Below are 21,486 nucleotides of genomic sequence, written 5' to 3'. Positions count from 1 at the left end.
GATGGAAGGTGTGTGGTGAAGTATTACAGACAGAAGAGATGGAAGGTGTGTGGTGAAGTATTACAGACAGAAGAGATGGAAGGTGTGTGGTGAAGTATTACAGACAGAAGAGATGGAAGGTGTGTGATGAAGGATTACAGACAGAAGAGATGGAAGGTGTGTGGTGAAGTATTACTGACAGAAGAGATGGAAGGTGTGTGATGAAGTATTACAGACAGAAGAGATGGAAGGTGTGTGGTGAAGTATTACAGACAGACAGAAGAGATGGAAGGTGTGTGGTGAAGTATTACAGACAGAAGAGATGGAAGGTGTGTGGTGAAGGATTACAGACAGAAGAGATGGAAGGTGTGTGGTGAAGTATTACAGACAGAAGAGATGGAAGGTGTGTGATGACGTATTACAGACAGACAGAAGAGATGGAAGGTGTGTGGTGAAGTATTATAGACAGAAGAGATGGAAGGTGTGTGGTGAAGGATTACAGACAGAAGAGATGGAAGGTGTGTGGTGAAGTATTACAGACAGAAGAGATGGAAGGTGTGTGGTGAAGTATTACAGACAGAAGAGATGGAAGGTGTGTGGTGAAGTATTACAGACAGAAGAGATGGAAGGTGTGTGGTGAAGTATTACAGACAGAAGAGATGGAAGGTGTGTGGTGAAGGATTACAGACAGAAGAGATGGAAGGTGTGTGATGAAGTATTACAGACAGAAGAGATGGAAGGTGTGTGGTGAAGTATTACTGACAGAAGAGATGGAAGGTGTGTGGTGAAGTATTACAGACAGAAGAGATGGAAGGTGTGTGTTGAAGTATTACAGACAGAAGAGATGGAAGGTGTGTGATGACGTATTACTGACAGAAGAGATGGAAGGTGTGTGGTGAAGTATTACAGACAGAAGAGATGGAAGGTGTGTGGTGAAGTATTACAGACAGAAGAGATGGAAGGTGTGTGGTGAAGTATTACAGACAGAAGAGATGGAAGGTGTGTGGTGAAGGATTACAGACAGAAGAGATGGAAGGTGTGTGGTGAAGTATTACAGACAGACAGAAGAGATGGAAGGTGTGTGGTGAAGTATTACTGACAGAAGAGATGGAAGGTGTGTGGTGAAGTATTACAGACAGAAGAGATGGAAGGTGTGTGGTGAAGTATTACAGACAGAAGAGATGGAAGGTGTGTGGTGAAGTATTACAGACAGACAGAAGAGATGGAAGGTGTGTGGTGAAGTATTACAGACAGAAGAGATGGAAGGTGTGTGATGAAGTATTACAGACAGAAGAGATGGAAGGTGTGTGATGAAGTATTACAGACAGAAGAGATGGAAGGTGTGTGATGAAGTATTACAGACAGAAGAGATGGAAGGTGTGTGGTGAAGGATTACAGACAGAAGAGATGGAAGGTGTGTGGTGAAGTATTACAGACAGAAGAGATGGAAGGTGTGTGGTGAAGGATTACAGAAAGAAGAGATGGAAGGTGTGTGATGAAGTATTACAGACAGAAGAGATGGAAGGTGTGTGGTGAAGTATTACTGACAGAAGAGATGGAAGGTGTGTGGTGAAGTATTACAGACAGAAGAGATGGAAGGTGTGTGTTGAAGTTTTACAGACAGAAGAGATGGAAGGTGTGTGATGACGTATTACTGACAGAAGAGATGGAAGGTGTGTGGTGAAGTATTACAGACAGAAGAGATGGAAGGTGTGTGGTGAAGTATTACAGACAGAAGAGATGGAAGGTGTGTGGTGAAGTATTACAGACAGAAGAGATGGAAGGTGTGTGGTGAAGTATTACAGACAGAAGAGATGGAAGGTGTGTGATGAAGGATTACAGACAGAAGAGATGGAAGGTGTGTGGTGAAGTATTACTGACAGAAGAGATGGAAGGTGTGTGGTGAAGTACTACAGACAGAAGAGATGGAAGGTGTGTGTTGAAGTATTACAGACAGAAGAGATGGAAGGTGTGTGATGACGTATTACTGACAGAAGAGATGGAAGGTGTGTGGTGAAGGATTACAGACAGAAGAGATGGAAGGTGTGTGGTGAAGTATTACAGACAGAAGAGATGGAAGGTGTGTGATGAAGTATTACAGACAGAAGAGATGGAAGGTGTGTGGTGAAGGATTACAGACAGAAGAGATGGAAGGTGTGTGGTGAAGTATTACAGACAGACAGAAGAGATGGAAGGTGTGTGGTGAAGTATTACTGACAGAAGAGATGGAAGGTGTGTGGTGAAGTATTACAGACAGAAGAGATGGAAGGTGTGTGGTGAAGTATTACAGACAGAAGAGATGGAAGGTGTGTGGTGAAGTATTACAGACAGACAGAAGAGATGGAAGGTGTGTGGTGAAGTATTACAGACAGAAGAGATGGAAGGTGTGTGATGAAGTATTACAGACAGAAGAGATGGAAGGTGTGTGATGAAGTATTACAGACAGAAGAGATGGAAGGTGTGTGATGAAGTATTACAGACAGAAGAGATGGAAGGTGTGTGGTGAAGGATTACTGACAGAAGAGATGGAAGGTGTGTGGTGAAGTACTACAGACAGAAGAGATGGAAGGTGTGTGTTGAAGTATTACAGACAGAAGAGATGGAAGGTGTGTGATGACGTATTACTGACAGAAGAGATGGAAGGTGTGTGGTGAAGGATTACAGACAGAAGAGATGGAAGGTGTGTGGTGAAGTATTACAGACAGAAGAGATGGAAGGTGTGTGATGAAGTATTACAGACAGAAGAGATGGAAGGTGTGTGGTGAAGGATTACAGACAGAAGAGATGGAAGGTGTGTGGTGAAGTATTACAGACAGACAGAAGAGATGGAAGGTGTGTGGTGAAGTATTACTGACAGAAGAGATGGAAGGTGTGTGGTGAAGTATTACAGACAGAAGAGATGGAAGGTGTGTGGTGAAGTATTACAGACAGAAGAGATGGAAGGTGTGTGGTGAAGTATTACAGACAGACAGAAGAGATGGAAGGTGTGTGGTGAAGTATTACAGACAGAAGAGATGGAAGGTGTGTGATGAAGTATTACAGACAGAAGAGATGGAAGGTGTGTGATGAAGTATTACAGACAGAAGAGATGGAAGGTGTGTGATGAAGTATTACAGACAGAAGAGATGGAAGGTGTGTGATGAAGTATTACAGACAGAAGAGATGGAAGGTGTGTGATGAAGTATTACAGACAGAAGAGATGGAAGGTGTGTGATGAAGTATTACAGACAGAAGAGATGGAAGGTGTGTGGTGAAGTATTACAGACAGAAGAGATGGAAGGTGTGTGATGAAGTATTACAGACAGAAGAGATGGAAGGTGTGTGGTGAAGTACTACAGACAGAAGAGATGGAAGGTGTGTGTTGAAGTATTACAGACAGAAGAGATGGAAGGTGTGTGATGACGTATTACTGACAGAAGAGATGGAAGGTGTGTGGTGAAGGATTACAGACAGAAGAGATGGAAGGTGTGTGATGAAGTATTACAGACAGAAGAGATGGAAGGTGTGTGATGAAGTATTACAGACAGAAGAGATGGAAGGTGTGTGGTGAAGGATTACAGACAGAGAGACTGACAGAATGTCTGCACTCATGAATTTATACTTTTAGTCAACGCAGCAACAAAACTACTTACAGACTTTCATCAGACGTACGCAGCGATGTCCCTTTTTTTATATATATATATAAGCCAAGTTCTGTAAGTCTAACGCAACAGACTCAAGGTCAGACTGAAGGGCAATAAGCTGAGGACAGACAGGACAACAGTACCTTTCTCCGCTACGGACAGGTTAGGGTCGCTACAGGGCTTGCACGGACCAATCACCTGGTGGAACAACGCTCGCTGGAAGTTAGTTGGCTGGAGACACAGAAAAGACACATCAACCAATCAATGAACTAAATCAAAAGGTATTTATAAAGCCCTTTCTTTTTGTTTTACATCAGCAGTTGTCACAAATAGTTGCTTTATTTTTTTTATTTTTTATTTTTTTTTACAATTACCTGGCCTAAAAAAAGCAAGCAGGAACAGGAAGAACATAAAGTGAGGTACCAGACCCAGAGATGAGGGTCATCCTACTCTGGCAGTACCAGGAAGTACTTCATTACATTCCAATAAGAAGATCTAAAGAGATAGTGATTGAAGCAGAGTAGAAGAAGTACTGACCTAGGATCTGCCCATATAATCATACTGATTATGATCTGAAAGAGAGAAACTGATCCTAGATCAGCACTAATACTCTGAGGATTCTTTGTGGATAAGGGCCCAGAGAAGATAGAGATTGAAGCGAAACGGAGAAGCGTGGGCCAGGCCAACAGTAGCTGTACCTGTCCGTTCTCAGTGATGTTGGGGTACATAGTGGAGCTGGGTCTTTCACGGTGCAGAGGCAGCAGCATCAACATCTCACGGTTGTGTCTGTATTTTTCTGGCAGCGACGGGGAGCCTACCACAGAGGGCAGAGGACACAGAGAGGAACAGAGCATCGAAATTAGACAGAGATACTGAGAGGAGACAGAGAGGAACACAGCATCACAACTAGACAGAGATACTGAGAGGAGACAGAGAGGAACACAGCATCACAACTAGACAGAGATACTGAGAGGAGACAGAGAGGAACACAGCATCAGAACTAGACAAAGATACTGAGAGGAGACAGAGATACTGAGAGGAGACAGAGACGAACACAGCATCACAACTACACAGAGATACTGAGAGGAGACAGAGATACTGAGAGAACACAGAGAGGAACACAGCATCACAACTAGACAGAGATACTGAGAGGAGACAGAGAGGAACACAGCATCACAACTAGACAGAGATACTGAGAGGAGACAGAGAGGAACACAGCATCACAACTAGACAGAGATACTGAGAGGAGACAGAGATACTGAGAGGAGACAGAGATACTGAGAGGAGACAGAGAGGAACACAGCATCACAACTAGACAGAGATACTGAGAGGAGACAGAGATACTGAGAGGAGACAGAGATACTGAGAGGAGACAGAGATACTGAGAGAACACAGAGAGGAACACAGCATCACAACTAGACAGAGATACTGAGAGGAGAAAGAGAGGAACACAGCATCACAACTAGACAGAGATACTGAGAGGAGACAGAGATACTGAGAGGAGACAGAGAGGAACACAGCATCACAACTAGACAGAGATACTGAGAGGAGACAGAGATACTGAGAGGAGACAGAGATACTGAGAGGAGACAGAGATACTGAGAGGAGAGAGATACTGAGAGGAGACAGAGACACTGCGAGGAGACAGAGATACTCAGAGGAGACAGAGATACTGAGAGGAGACAGAGATACTGAGAGGAGACAGAGAGGAAGAGAACATCACAACTAGACAGAGATACTGAGAGGAGACAGAGATACTGAGAGGAGACAGAGATACTGAGAGGAGACAGAGAGGAACACAGCATCACAACTAGACAGAGATCAGAGCATCGAAACTAGCCACACAAAGAAGGGGTTTGAACCCATTGCTAGTAAGATCTGACTACAGTAGACAACCTACCTCTGATACTGTTGGGGGCAGAGTTCATCATCTGGGACGGAGCTGAGTGGGTGGAGCTCAGACTGGAGGACGAAGGACTGGGCTGAGACAAGAAAGAGAAAATATACTTACAGTAAATGAGCCAGAAACCAGATTATTTACAGTAAATAGGCCATGAACCAGATTATTTACAGTAAATGAGCCAGAAACCAGATTATTTACAGTAAATAAACCAGAAAACAGATTATTTACAGTAAATAAACCAGAAACCAGATTATTTACAGTAAATGAGCCATGAGGTACAGTACAGTGAGGTGGGTACAGTGGGTAGAGTACAGTGAGGTGGGTACAGTGGGTATAGTACAGTGAGGTGGGTACAGTGAGGTGGGTACAGTACAGTGAGGTGGGTACAGTGAGGTGGGTACAGTGGGTAGAGTACAGTGAGGTGGGTACAGTGGGTAGAGTACAGTGAGGTGGGTACAGTGAGTACAGTACAGTGAGGTGGGTACAGTATGTAGAGTACAGTGAGGTGGGTACAGTGAGGTGGGTACAGTATGTAGAGTACAGTGAGGTGGGTACAGTATGTAGAGTACAGTGAGGTGGGTACAGTGAGGTGGGTACAGTGAGGTGGGTACAGTGAGGTGGGTACAGTATGTAGAGTACAGTGAGGTGGGTACAGTATGTAGAGTACAGTGAGGTGGGTACAGTGAGGTGGGTACAGTGAGGTGGGTACAGTATGTAGAGTACAGTGAGGTGGGTACAGTGAGGTGGGTACAGTATGTAGAGTACAGTGAGGTGGGTACAGTATGTAGAGTACAGTGAGGTGGGTTAGGTACAGTGAGGTGGGTTAGGTACAGTGAGGTGGGTACAGTGGGTAGAGTACAGTGAGGTGGGTACAGTGGGTACGGTACAGTGAGGTGGGTACAGTGGGTAGAGTACAGTGAGGTGGGTACAGTGGATACGGTACAGTGAGGTGGGTACAGTGAGGTGGGTACAGTATGTAGAGTACAGTGAGGTGGGTTAGGTACAGTGAGGTGGGTTAGGTACAGTGAGGTGGGTTAGGTACAGTGAGGTGGGTACAGTGGGTAGAGTACAGTGAGGTGGGTACAGTGGGTATGGTACAGTGAGGTGGGTACAGTGAGTATAGTACAGTGAGGTGGCTGCAGTGAGGTGGGTACAGTGAGGTGGGTACAGTATGTAGAGTACAGTGAGGTGGGTTAGGTAGAGTGAGGTGGGTTAGGTACAGTGAGGTGGGTACAGTGGGTAGAGTACAGTGAGGTGGGTACAGTGGGTACGGTACAGTGAGGTGGCTGCAGTGAGGTGGGTACAGTGGGTACGGTGCAGTGAGGTGGGTTAGGTACAGTGAGGTGGGTACAGTGAGGTGGGTACGGTGCAGTGAGGTGGGTACAGTGGGTATGGTACAGCGGGTACAGCAGGCACTGCCCTGGTGCAGAGACAGACCTGCATACGGTAGACGTCCTCGGGGTGTTCCATCACCACGCTGTCCGTCAGGATCACCAGGTTACCCGTCTCGCTGGAGGTGTGAGAGGACAGTGAGGAGGACGACTGGCGGATAGACCCCAGCAGATTCAGTGGACTGGGGGAGAGAGAGAGAGAGAGAGGGGGGGGGGGGGGAGGGGAGAGGAGAGGAGAGGGAGAATGGAGAGGGAGGGTTGTGGAGGGGGGAGTGAGGGGTGAAGAGAGGGGTGAGGAAAGGTTGGGGATGGGTTGGAGGGAGGGAGGGAGGGAGGGAGGGAGGGAGGGAGGGAGGGAAGGTTGGAGAGGGGTGGGAGGGAGGGAGGAACGGTTGGGAGGGAGGGAGGGAGGGAGGGAGGGAGGGAGGGAGGGAGGGAGGGAGGGAGGGAGGGAGGGAGGGAGGGAGGGAGGGAGGGTTGGAGAGGGGTGGGAGGGAGGGAGGAAAGGTTGGGGAGGGGTTGGAGGGAGGGAGGGAGGGAGCGAGGGAGGGAGGGAGGGAGGGAGGGAAGGTTGGAGAGGGGTGGGAGGGAGGGAGGAAAGGTTGGGGAGGGGTTGGAGGGAGGGAGGGAGGGAGGGAGGGAGGGAGGGAGGGAGGGAGGGAGGGAGGGAAGGTTGGAGAGGGGTGGGAGGGAGGGAGGAAAGGTTGGGGAGGGGTTGGAGGAAGATTTGTGCCGTGACTCGTGAGAGCACTGAAATCACCTGTGGTAGAGGAAGGCAATTGTATGCATGCCTGCGTGTGTGTGTGACCATATATCTGTGTGTGTGTGTGTGACCATATCTCTGTGTGTGTGTGACCATATATCTGTGTGTGTGTGTGACCATATCTCTGTGTGTGTGTGTGTGACCATATCTCTGTGTGTGTGTAACCATATCTGTGTGTGTGTGTGTGACCATATCTGTGTGTGTGTGTGTGTGTGTGACCATATCTCTGTGTGTGTGTGTGACCATATCTGTGTGTGTGTGTGTGTGTGACCATATCTGTGTGTGACCATATCTCCGTGTGTGTGTGTGACCATATCTGTGTGTGTGTGTGACCATATCTGTGTGTGACCATATCTCCGTGTGTGTGTGTGACCATATCTGTGTGTGTGTGTGTGTGTGTGTGACCATATCTGTGTGTGTGACCATATCTGTGTGTGTGTGTGACCATATCTGTGTGTGTGTGTGTGTGTGTGTGACCATATCTGTGTGTGTGTGTGTGACCATATCTGTGTGTGTGTGTGACCATATCTGTGTGTGACCATATCTCCGTGTGTGTGTGTGTGACCATATCTCTCTGTGTGTGTGTGTGACCATATCTGTGTGTGTGTGTGACCATATATGTGTGTGTGTGTGTGTGTGTGACCATATCTGTGTGTGTGTGTGTGTGACCATATCTGTGTGTGTGTGTGTGACCATATCTCTGTGTGTGTGTGACCATATCTCTGTGTGTGTGTGTGTGTGACCATATCTGTGTGTGTGTGACCATATCTGTGTGTGTGTGTGACCATATCTGTGTGTGTGTGTGTGACCATATCTGTGTGTGTGTGTGTGACCATATCTGTGTGTGTGTGTGTGACCATATCTGTGTGTGTGTGTGTGACCATATCTGTGTGTGTGTGTGTGACCATATCTGTGTGTGTGTGACCATATCTCTGTGTGTGTGTGTGTGACCATATCTCTCTGTGTGTGTGTGTGTGACCATATCTATGTGTGTGTGTGTGTGTGTGACCATATCTCTGTGTGTGTGTGTGACCATATCTCTGTGTGTGTGTGTGAGACCATATCTGTGTGTGTGTGTGTGTGTGTGACCATATCTGTGTGTGTGTGACCATATCTCCGTGTGTGTGTGTGTGACCATATCTGTGTGTGTGTGTGTGTGTGACCATACCTGTGTGTGTGTGACCATATCTCTGTGTGTGTGTGTGACCATATATCTGTGTGTGTGTGTGTGACCATATCTGTGTGTGTGTGTGTGACCATATCTCTCTGTGTGTGTGTGTGTGACCATATCTCTGTGTGTGTGTGTGTGACCATATCTCTGTGTGTGTGTGTGTGTGTGACCATATCTCTGTGTGTGTGTGTGTGTGTGACCATATCTGTGTGTGTGTGTGTGTGTGACCATATCTCCGTGTGTGACCATATCTCTGTGTGTGTGTGTGTGACCATATCTCTGTGTGTGTGTGTGTGTGTGTGTGTGTGTGACCATATCTCCGTGTGTGACCATTTCTCTGTGTGTGTGTGTGACCATATCTCTCTGTGTGTGTGTGTGTGTGTGTGTGTGTGTGTGACCATATCTCCGTGTGTGTGTGTGTGACCATATCTCTGTGTGTGTGTGTGTGACCATATCTGTGTGTGTGTGTGTGACCATATCTGTGTGTGTGTGTGTGTGACCATATCTCGGTGTGTGTGTGTGTGACCATATCGCTCTGTGTGTGTGTGTGACCATATCTGTGTGTGTGTGTGTGTGTGTGTGTGTGACCATATCTCTGTGTGTGTGTGTGTGACCATATCTCTGTGTGTGTGTGTGTGTGTGACCATATATCTGTGTGTGTGTGTGTGACCATATCTCTGTGTGTGTGTGACCATATATCTGTGTGTGTGTGTGACCATATCTCTGTGTGTGTGTGTGACCATATCTGTGTGTGTGTGTGTGTGACCATAAATCTGTGTGTGTGTGTGTGACCATATCTCTGTGTGTGTGTGTGTGTGACCATATCTCTGTGTGTATGCCTCACCTGTGCCTGTGAATGAGTTTGAAGCTGTCGGGGCTCATGGGGCTGTGCGTAGCCAGGATGCCTCTTGTGGTGCTGACACTAGAACAGGCAGGACTCAGCTTGTCCAGTCCCGGCAGACCCTGTAGAGAGAGAAAACACTAAATAAACGTCCCTTTTTCAGGACCCTGTCTTTCAAAGATAATTCGTAAAAATCCAAATAACTTCACAGCTCTTCATTGTAAAGGGTTTAAACACTGTTTCCCATGCTTGTTCAATGAACCATAAACAATTAGTGAACATGCACCTGTGGAACAACGGTCGTTAAGACACTAATAGCTTACAGACGGTAGGCAATGAAGGTCATAGTTATGAAAACTTAGGACACTAAAGAGGCCTTTCTACTGACTCTGAAAAACACCAAAATAAAGAATTCCAGGGTCCCTGCTCATCTGCGTGAACGTGTCTTAGACATGCTGCAAGGAGGCATGAAGACTGCAGATGTGGCTAGGGCAATAAATTGCAATGTCTGTACTGTGAGACGCCTAAGACAGCGCTACAGGGAGACAGGACGGACAGCTGATCGTCCTCACAGTGGCAGACCACGTGTAACAACACCTGCACAGGATCGGTACATCTGAACATCACACCTGCGGGACAGGTACAGGATGGCAACAACAACTGCCCGAGTTACACCAGGAACGCACAATCCCTCCATCAGTGCTCAGACTGTCGGCAATAGGCTGAGAGAGGCTGGACTGAGGGCTTGTAGGCCTGTTGTAAGACATCACCAGCAACAACGTCGCCTATGGGCACAAACCCACCGTCGTTGGACCAGGCAGGACTGGCTGATGAGACAGGACTTCACTGATGAGTTGCGTTTTTGTCTCACCAGGGGTGATGGTCGGATTCGCTTTTAACGTCGAAGCAATGAGCGTTACAGCAGGATCGATTTGGAGGTGGAGGGTCCGTCATGGTCTGGGGCGTTGTGTCACAGAATCATCGGACTGAGCTTGTTGCCATTGCAGGCAATCTCAACGCTGTGTGTTACAGGGAAGAAATCTTCCTCCCTCATGTGGTGGTACCCTTCCTGCAGGCTCATGACGTGATGCTCCAGCATGACAATGACCCTCCAGCATGACAATGCCACCAGCCATACTGCTCGTTCTGTGCGTGATTTCCTGCAAGACAGCAATGTCAGTGTTCTGCCATGGTCAGCGAAGAGCCGTGATCTCAACACCATTGAGCACACCTGGGACCTGTTGGATCGGAGGGTGAGGGCTAGGGACATTCCCCCCCAAAATGTCTGGGAACTTGCAGGTGCCTTGGTGGAAGAGTGGGGTAACATCTCACAGCAATAACTGGCAAATCTGGTGCAGTCCATGAGGAGGAGATGCACTGCAGCTGGTGGCCACACCAGATACTGACTGTTACTTTTGACTTTAACCCCCCCTTTGTTCAGGGAAACAATATTCAATTTCTGTTAGTCACATGTCTGTGGAACTTGTCTAGATGTAGAAAGTGGAGTTGACCCTAGTCTAGATGTAGAAAGTGGAGATGACCCTAGTCTTGATGTAGAAAGTGGAGTTGACCCTAGTCTAGATGTAGAAAGTGGAGTTGACCCTAGTCTAGATGTAGAAAGTGGAGTTCACCCTAGTCTAGATGTAGAAAGTGGAGTTGACCCTAGTCTAGATGTAGAAAGTGGAGTTGACCCTAGTCTAGATGTAGAAAGTGGAGTTGACCCTAGTCTAGATGTAGAAAGTGGAGTTGACCCTAGTCTAGATGTAGAAAGTGGAGTTGACCCTAGTCTATATGTAGAAAGTGGAGTTGACCCTAGTCTAGATGTAGAAAGTGGAGTTGACCCTAGTCTAGATGTAGAAAGTGGAGTTGACCCTAGTCTATATGTAGAAATTGGAGTTGACCCTAGTCTAGATGTAGAAAGTGGAGTTGACTCTAGTCTAGATGTAGAAAGTGGAGTTGACTCTAGTCTAGATGTAGAAAGTGGAGTTGACCCTAGTCTAGATGTAGAAAGTGGAGTTGACCCTAGTCTAGATGTATAAAATGGAGTTGACCCTAGTCTAGATGTAGAAAGTGGAGTTGACCCTAGTCTAGATGTAGAAAGTGTCAGTCCGGCTACCTGTACTGAATGATTTCTGAGCCTGTTATGCCGTCAGCAATAACCGGGTCACAGCATGGGACTGCCGGTTCCTAAACCACTTATCAGCATCCCTCCATCCGGCAAGTAGTGCGGAAAACGCTCTCTGGAGATTTATGTGTATGATTGAATATCTGACTGAAGTTACGTCTAGCAACAACTTCACCAGACAGAAGTGGATAAGGCTCAAAGGACACATCTTGAGAGACTGCTGAAAAAAATCCATTCACATAGAGACTGCTGAAAAAGCCACTCACATAGAGACTGCTCCTCATCATCTGGAACTGATCTATCAGCTTCTTGTGCAGGGGACGCATTTCAGGGTGCACCAGCTTGTCATGGACCGCAAGCCCCGCCCCCAGGATGTAAACCTACAACAGCAGACAGCAACAGCTTCAGTGAGTTTCAGTTTATTGCCACGTTTTAATTTGATCTTAACATTAAGATACAGACAGATAAGATACAGACAGACCAAGACTGTACCTGTTCCTGCATGAGGTCTTTGAGGGCAGTGATCTTCTCTGTGTCTTCTGGGTGGCTGCTGATGTACTCCGTATCAAAGAAGGCCTGGTTGAGGGAGAGACAAGACAGACAGACATACGGGATGTAAGGGGACGGTATATCAAAGAAAATACCCCCCAAAGTATATTCTAAAACAAGCAAGAGTTTTGTGTTCCTTCAGAGACTCCAGCCCCTATCAACCAAGGCATGCCTCAAGGTTTAGTCCTGGGACCCCTGCCGTTCATCCACCCCAGCCCCTGTCAAGCAAGGCATGCCTCAAGGTTTAGTCCTGGGACCCCTGCTGTTCATCATCTACATGCTTCCCCCTCCACTCTTCAGGTTTAGGACAACATGTGTCTGTATTTGAAAAGACAGAGTTTTTTATTGGACAAATTCAGTTATGTTTATCTCGGTTTTCATTCCAATTGTTTCAGTTTAAGATTTTTTTTTTCCAACAGAATTGGCTAAATTAATACACCACACACAGTTCACTTTCATAGAAACCACGTAAAAAAGCATGATCCCTTGTTCGTTGTATTCCTTCTTCACATCTGCACGATGACCTCTCACCTTTTCCATTTGCTTGTGGACTTCAGTGCCAGCGGTCTGCGACCAGACGAATAAACCTTTCCAAGACAAACCTTCATATCATAACCGCTAACTGCTACACACAGCCTACATCGTTGTCATCGTATTAACATCATAGTGAACATAGTTTCTAGAACTAATACATTAGTAAACCCGCTACAATCACGCAGTACAGTGTACAGTCAGCAGCAAGCAGTTTAGCAGTTACACAGGCGGGCCCCAGTGGCAATAAATTAATAAAACCAAACTTGGAAGAGTTCCAGTGTTGGATAGCCATAGCCAGCTAGCTAACATAGCATCACACTCACTTTGTGCTGGTTAGGCTAAACTAGCTAGCAGCATTTTCTAGCTAAGTGAAAGGGAAAGTTAAAAAATACAACCAAATATAGGTCTCTCTCTCTCCTCCTTAATTTTGGAAGAAATTAATTTGTTAAAAACTGATCAACTACTCTCTATCTCTCTCTCTGAGTCAACTACTCACTATATTTTATGCACTGCAGTGCTAGCTAGCTGTAGCTTATACTTTCAGTACTAGATTAATTTGATTGGGTGAACAACATGTCAGTTCATGCTGCAAGAGCTCTAGGTTGGAAGACGTCCTCTGGAAGTTGTCATAATTACTGTGTATGTCTATGGAAGGGGGTGATAACCATGAGCCTCCTAGGTTGTGTATTGAAGTCAATGTAACCAGAGGAGGACGGAGGATAGCTGTCCTCCGGCTACACCATGGTGCTACCCTACAGAGTGCTGTTGAGGCTACTGTAGACCTTCATTGACGAAAAATGTGTTTTAATAAATTATTTGGTGACGTGAATATATTTTAGTAAAGTTTTATTTAAAAAGGTAACATTGTTAAATATTTGACTATTTTTATGAAATTCACTCTTATGAGGACTCTCCCCTGGTTCTATGGTGGCACCTACCTCCTGGTATCTGGCGATGCCCCCGTTGACGGCAGCGTCAATGACCCCATTGAGACACATGGACAGCAGGTTGATGTTGCCATGGAGCTGCTTGTGTTGGTACTGGCTGATCAGGGTCCGCAGCTCATGGTTCTTGTTCTCCACCACGTGGATGGCATTCTCCAGAGGACTCACCTCCACCTAGACAACACACACAACAGAAGTACTGTAACAGGACCTGAGGAGGAGGAAGAGGAAGCAGAAGGCATTCTCCAGAGGACGGACTTCCACCTGGACAACACAATGCAAGTAACTTGCATGTTATCAAATTTTACTTGTCACATGCGCCGAATACAACAGAAATTCTTACAAACCCTTATCCAAAAATGCAGCACAAGTTCAAGTTAATAAAATATTTACTAAATTAACTAAAGTAATAAAAATAAAATCAAAAGTAACACAAAATGACAATAACAATAACTAGGCTATATACCGAGTCAGTATGTGGGGATACAGGTTAGTCGAGGTCATTTGTACATGTAGGTAGGGGTAAAGTTACTATTCATGGATAATAAACAGCGAGTAGCCGCAGTGTAAAAACAAAGGGGGGGTCAATGTAAATAGTCCTGGTGGCCATTTGATGAATTGTTCAGCAGTCTCATGACTTGGGGGTAGAAGCTGTTAAGGAGCCCATTTGATTAATTCTTCAGCAGTCTCATGACTTGAGGGTAGAAGCTGTTAAGGAGCCCATTTGATGAATTGTTCAGCAGTCTCATGACTTGGGGGTAGAAGCTGTTAAGGAGCCCATTTGATGAATTGTTCAGCAGTCTCATGACTTGAGGGTAGAAGCTGTTAAGGAGCCCATTTGATGAATTCTTCAGCAGTCTCATGACTTGAGGGTAGAAGCTGTTAAGGAGCCCATTTGATGAACTCTTCAGCAGTCTCATGACTTGAGGGTAGAAGCTGTTAAGGAGCCCATTTGATGAATTCTTCAGCAGTCTCATGACTTGGGGGTAGAAGCTGTTAAGGAGCCCATTTGATGAATTCTTCAGCAGTCTCATGACTTGGGGGTAGAAGCTGTTAAGGAGCCCATTTGATGAATTCTTCAGCAGTCTCATGACTTGAGGGTAGAAGCTGTTACGGAGCCCATTTGGTCCTAGACTTCGGTACTGCTTGCCGTGCGGCAGCAGAGAGAACAGTCCACGACTTCGATGACTGGAGTCTCCTTTTCCTGTAGTCCACGATTATCTCCTTTGACTTCCTCACATTGAGGGAGAGGTTGTTGTCCTGGCACCACACGGCCAGGTCTCTGACCTCCTCCCTATAGACCGTCTCATAGTTGTCGGTGGTCAGGCCTACCACTGTTGTGTCGTCAGCAAACTTAATGATGGTGTTGGAGTTGTGCTTGGCCACGCAGTCGTGGGTGAACAGGGAGTACAGGAGGGGACTGAGCACGCATCCCTGAGGGACCCCCGTGTTAAGGATCAGCGTGGCGGATGTGTTGTTACCTACCCTCACCACCTGGGGGCAGCCCGTCAGGAAGTCCAGGACTTAGTCAATGAACAGCATTCTCACAAAGGTGTTCCTTTTGTCCAGGTGGGAAAGGGCAGTGTGGAGTGTGATTGAGATTGCGTCATCTGTAGATCTGTTGGGACGGTATGCCAATTGGAGAGGGTCTAGGTTTTCCAGGATGATTGTGTTGATGTGAGCCATGACCAGCCTTTCAAAACACTTCAGGACTACTGACGTGAGCGCTACGGGGCGGTAGTCATTTAGGCAGGTTACCTTCGCACTCTTGGGCACAGAGACTATGGTTGTCTGCTTGAAACATGTAGGTACTACAGACTCGGTCAGGGAGAGGTTGAAAATGTCAGTGAAGACACTTGGTCCGCGCATGCTTTGAGTTCACAACCTAGTAATCCGTTTGGCCCTGCGGCTTTGTGAACGTTGACCTGTTTAAAGGTCTTGCTCACATCGGCTACAAAGAGCGTCGTCCCGGGAACAGCTGATGCTCTCATGCATGCTACATTACATCCTCATCACAGACAGATGTAACACTTTTTTCCATCTGCAGTACCAAAGCACCAACACAGGTCTAATAGTAATATAAGCCATTTCACAGAAACTTTAATCAAAAAACGACATGTATTTTACACATGGGTGTTCCGGGGGAATCGATACTCTATCAACTGAGCTACAGAGGAGTATTACTGTCACGGCTATGTAGTGTCACTCACCAGTTCTCTCTTCTCCACCTCAAACCAGCGGGAGATACCAGGAAGAGGATGTGTGAGGATCAGCGTGGTCCTCTCGATCCACAAGCTCTTGAACTCGTTCTCTCGGTCTTTGGATCCTTTGTGGAAGGGCCGGTCGTATCGAAAGCGGCGCACGTTGTTAACACGGTAGAAGCTCTTGATGCGGTCTGGAACGCGGTCCATTTGGAGAATTTTGACATTCTCCGGAACCGGCGTCACCGCATAGATCTGCAGGTCTGAGAGGTACCGCGTCAAGGAAAAGATGGGTGGGAGTGTGTTTTCCATTTGGTATACACATACATGTGAGCAAGTATGATGCAATCACTCAACCACACACACACATACATATACACCAAGTGTACAACACATTAAGAAAACCTGGCCAGACATAGACTCCAGGTGAATCCAGGTGAAAGCTATGATCCCTTATTGATGTCACTTGTTAAATCCAGTTCAATCAGTGTAGATGAAGGAGAGGAGACAGGTTAAAGAAGGATTTTTAATTCTTGAGACAATTGAGACATGGATTGTGTATGTGTGTCATTCAGAGGGTGAATGGACAAGACAAATGCCTTTAAACGGGGTATGGTAGTAGGCACCAGGCACACCGGTTTGTGTCAAGAACTGCAACGGCGCTGGGTTTTTCACGCTTCACAAAAGTTTCCCGCGTGTATCAAGAATGGTCCACCACCCAAAGGACATTCAGCCAACATGACACAACTGTGGGAATCATTGGAGTCAACTTGGGCCAGCATCCCTGGGGAACGCTTTCGACACCTTGTAGAGTTCCTGCCCCGACGAATTGAGGCTGTTCTGAGGACAAAAAAGGGGGGTGCAACTCAATATTAGGAAGGTGTTCCTCAGTGTACACACACACACACACACACACACAGAGAGAGTTCTGTTCCCATTCTCACTTTGTTTCAGAAGGATACACTGGGCATCACACTGTAAGATGGCCTCGTCTGGTTGATTAGGGTGCTGCATGGCAATGGCTTGTGGGAATTCTCCCAGCATCCTTTGCTGGAAGGCTTCAAGCCGTTCGTAGTCATGACCGCGGCAGACAAACTCCTTGTTCTAGTGGCACAACATGGAAGAACCAGAATATTCAAAAGTATAAGGACATTGATTGTGTCTCAAATGACACCTTATTCCTTATACATCTCTGGTCCGAAATAGTGCACTATCTAGGGTAGGGAATAGGCTGTAATTTGAGATGTGCCCCACACAGTTGGATTGACTCACTCTTAGGAAGAAGGGGAACTTGCGTCCGTAGAAGCCCACCCTGAAGAACTCTGGCTCTAGACGTTGCTGCTCCATGATGCTGTCATAGTAAGCAGCTTCCATTTTCTGACCAAACACAATCTTTATTATGTTCTACAAAATAAACATGTTGTGCAATTCTCCCATTCACATCAACGGTGTGTATTTAGGTGAAAAGCTCGGTAACTCAAGTTAGGTTGCGACCTTAACCTTTCTCAATCAATCAATCAATCAATCAATCGATCAAATATACTTATAAAGCCCTTTTTTTTTTTACATCAGCAGATGTCAACAAAGTGCTTATACAGAAACCCAGCCTAAAAGCCCCACAATCTGCAGCGACTACAACATCTACTCACCCTTATCCAGCTGAGGCTTTGGTAGTCGTATAACGTCTCATACTGGAAAGCCAGCTCTCTGCACAACGGCACCCCGTATTCCCAGCACTGGAGAAACACAAAAGAAACACAAAATAAACAATCACAGGGTGAAAATTGATCAGTCATTTGTTGGCTTTCAACAGGGACAAATACTGCTATTCACGGGTTTAGGGTTTAGGGTTAGCTATTCACGTTGTGTCACAATGTCGTCATGAAGATTCTCTTTATTAATTATTGTTGCGTTCTACTCAATGCGCTCTCAATTGACGCTGATGAAGATGTCATCATAATTACATTATAGTGGCTCGGAAAAAAAACACGATGACATTTCAAAATGAGGCAAACAATTAGTAGGTAAACCTTTTGTCATCATTGTGGTGCTCCCGAGTGGAGCAAGCAGTCTAAAGGAACTGCATCTCAATGCAAGAGGTGTCAAGTACAGACACCCTGGTTCGAATTCAGGCTGTATCACAACCGGCTGTGATTGTGGAGTCCCATAGGGGGCGGTGAACAATTGGCACGGCGTCGTCCGGATTTGGCCGGTGTAGGCCGTCATTGTAAATCACAATTTGTTCTTTAACTGACTTGCCTAGTTAAATAAAAAGGTACAAATATATAATAATTGTGATTTCACAAGCTGTTGGGGTGCTGTGACAGTAATGTTAAAACATAGTTTCCTTCTGCCCCTACGTCATTATAAATGACATACAACGAATCCTTAGATTAGATCTCTACAATATTATAACCTTAATATACTTGTTCTTGACAGTGTCGATGAAATAAAGGCGTTAATTTGCTGTGATCGTTGGTAGTTTAGACTGCGTCAATCTTGGTTGTATCTCTTCCATATTTGGTGTTGTGAGGTGGTACCGTTTGGAGGTGTTTCCGTTGGCTGGACCAATCAAAATCAACTTGATACCTTCGTAATTTTCACATCCAAAACCCTCGGCTGTCTAAGCGCCGACTTTTATTTCATGAAAGAAAACTCACGCCTGTTCCAAAGATACTGCGTTTTGGAGGTGTCAATGGGAGAATGATATTTGGTACTAAATCAGTCAGCAGGTGTCGCTATTTTAAAAGGCAACTTTAAGGGTCATATAATCATGTCATAGTCATGTAGAAATCAACCACGTTCAATTCATTGTTGTAAATACTTATGCTTCCAATAACAAGTCAAGTAACTGTTTTTTATTAGAGACATTGAGAGGAAACTAAGTAAAATTATGTCTAAATATCCATTGGCCAAAGTAATATGGGGTGAGGATTTTAACACAGTTTTTTCATGATAATCTAGATAGATGGCCTCCTGAGGACAGCAATTCTGTTTGTGAGATAAGGAATATATGTCTAAGGTTAGGTGTTCTAGATATTTGGAGATATAAGAACCCAAGATAAGATAATGTTTACATGGAGTACCAAACATGTATCTATACAATCCCGTATTGATTTCTGGCTGAAGATATGGCCGACAAGGTTGATACAGTCTCGATGGAACCATCGATTTTAACAGACCACAAAGGGATCTCAATAAAGATAAATATGTTTGTCAACCCAAAGAAAGTTAGTAAAGGTGGCTGGAAAATGAATAAGACATTACTAGAGAATTAAGTATTTAAGAAGTAGCAGGAATTATTGATAAATACTGGAATTGTGTTATGACAACAACCACCCGAGCCACTGCCTGTTCACCCCGCTGTCATCCAGAAGTCGAGGTCAGTACAGGTGCATCAAAGCTGGGACCGAGAGACTGAAAAACAGCTTCTATCTCAAGGCCATCAGACTGTTAAACAGCCACCACTAACATTGAGTGGCTGCTGCCAACACACTGACTCAAGTCTCTAGCCACTTTAATAATTAGTAATTGGATGTAATAAATGTATTACTAGCCACTTTAAACAATGCCACTTTATATAATGTTTACATACCCTACATTACTCATCTCATATGTATATACTGTACTCTACACCATCTACTGCATCTAGCTTATGCCGTTCGGCCTTCGCTCATCCATATATTTTATGTACATATTCTTATTCATTCCTTTACACTTGTGTGTATAAGGTAGTTGTTAGATACTTGTTAGATATTACTTCACGTTCAGGAACTAGAAGCACAAGCATTTCGCTAAACTCACATTAACATCTGCTAACCATGTGTATGTGACCAATACAATTTGATTTGATTTGGAAGTTACTGAGAGCTAATGAAATTTGATATAAGGCTTTTGGCTATTTCAATGGGGAAAGAAATTGCTCGTGCCAAGAGAGAGAACGAATATGACATCATAAAGGGAATAGTGGATTATACTAAAAAAAAAATGAACCAACTAATCAGGAATTACTGGAGCTATCATCATTACACAGGCAGTTAGACTGTATCCTCGAGGAAAAGGCCCGGGGAGCGTTTGTAAGATCAAGATGAAAATGGAGGGAAGAGGGAGAGAAAAATACAGAATATTTCTTTCATTTAGAAAAAAAGGGCAGGCGAAAAGACTTCCATATGTAAATGAATGATTAATAATACTCCCAATGAAAATTCAAAAGAAATCTCTCAGCATGTTGCCCAGTTTTATCAGAATCTGTATACATCAGCTCAGTCAACTTCCAATACGGATATTTTCTTAGATAATGTAAGCAAACATTGCTAAGAAGATAGATAATGATTTCAGTGATTTTAGTGATGATGAGTTATCTGAAATTGAGATAAAAGGCAATAGGTCCCCTGGAAATTATGGTTTAATAAGGTGAGTTTTATAAAACATTCAATGATAAATTGATTCCTTTCATTCTATGTTCCAAGAATCAATAGAAAAAGGGGATTTACCGGCTTCCTTAAACCAAGGTGTAATTACTTTGATTCCCAAACCTAATAAGGATACTCTTTATATAGACAACTGGAGACCCATTAGCCTGTTGAATAACAATGGGAAATGATTTGACCTTGTATTTGCTAAGAGGTTGAAATAAGGCTTGCATCATATAATTGATGAAGAACAATCTGGTGTTATGCATGTCGACACATTAGTAATAACATCAGGTTGATCTTAGATATGATTGACTATAATGACCTCATCCTTGATGATAGTTTTCTTACGTTTGTTGATTTTTATAAAGCTTTTGACATTGTAGAAGATGAGTTTATGTTCAAAGCAATATGTTTTTTGGGGTTTGGTGACTTCTTTTTGAAAGCAGGCCAAACTTTATATAGTGGTTGTACTAGCTCTGTAAAATTAGCTCACGGGACATCCCAACGATTTAATATTGGCCGTGGTATTAGGCAGGGTTGCCCAAGAAGTCCATTTGTATTTTTATTGGTTACTCAAATATCAAGAAAGGGAATTTTCAAGGTGTTTCAGCACTTGGCAATGAATTTAAACTATGTCAACTGGCTGATGATACCACCATATTTTTAAGAGACAGGAATGAGGTTTCCTGTATTGAAGACTTTTCCTTAGTTTCGTTGTAGAAAATTAATATCGATAAGTCAGTCTTATTTCCACCCAAGGATTGTGTTTTACAGGAAATATATGGTATCCCAATTAAAGATAAGGTTACTTATCTTGGATTGTTATATGCAAGGTTGAAAAACAAAGGAGTGATTTAAACTTTAACCCCATTATTGAGAAAACAAAGAAGAAGTTGAACCTCTGGTTGCTGAGAGATATTTCGTTATACGGTAGGGGTTTTATTGTCCACAGCTGAAGGCTAATCCAGATCGGTTTGTGTCTCGTTATCACTTGAATCACCCCCCAAAAATTGTAAAGGACTTAGATTCTTTATAATTCTATTTGAT

General features: G+C 44.7%; 1 protein-coding gene across 1 annotated transcript in view; it reads right to left on the bottom strand.

Annotated features, from left to right (window-relative positions):
- LOC139371460 (dedicator of cytokinesis protein 3-like) overlaps positions 1–21,486 on the bottom strand; it is a 339,147-nt gene that overhangs the window by 9,232 nt on the left and 308,429 nt on the right. The window contains exons 41-52 of the mRNA XM_071111887.1: positions 17,674–17,760; positions 17,297–17,401; positions 16,987–17,128; positions 16,034–16,287; positions 13,818–13,997; positions 12,289–12,372; positions 12,063–12,176; positions 9,675–9,793; positions 6,943–7,078; positions 5,503–5,584; positions 4,301–4,416; positions 3,746–3,833 (exon numbers count right to left, since the gene is read on the bottom strand). Coding sequence (XP_070967988.1) covers positions 3,746–3,833; positions 4,301–4,416; positions 5,503–5,584; positions 6,943–7,078; positions 9,675–9,793; positions 12,063–12,176; positions 12,289–12,372; positions 13,818–13,997; positions 16,034–16,287; positions 16,987–17,128; positions 17,297–17,401; positions 17,674–17,760 — 1,507 coding nt within the window. The remainder of the gene's footprint in view (positions 1–3,745; positions 3,834–4,300; positions 4,417–5,502; positions 5,585–6,942; positions 7,079–9,674; positions 9,794–12,062; positions 12,177–12,288; positions 12,373–13,817; positions 13,998–16,033; positions 16,288–16,986; positions 17,129–17,296; positions 17,402–17,673; positions 17,761–21,486) is intronic.

Source organism: Oncorhynchus clarkii, chromosome 17 (genome assembly GCF_045791955.1).
Source record: "Oncorhynchus clarkii lewisi isolate Uvic-CL-2024 chromosome 17, UVic_Ocla_1.0, whole genome shotgun sequence".
Classification (NCBI taxonomy): Eukaryota; Metazoa; Chordata; class Actinopteri; order Salmoniformes; family Salmonidae; genus Oncorhynchus; species Oncorhynchus clarkii.
This window is presented reverse-complemented; position numbering and strand designations above follow the sequence as displayed.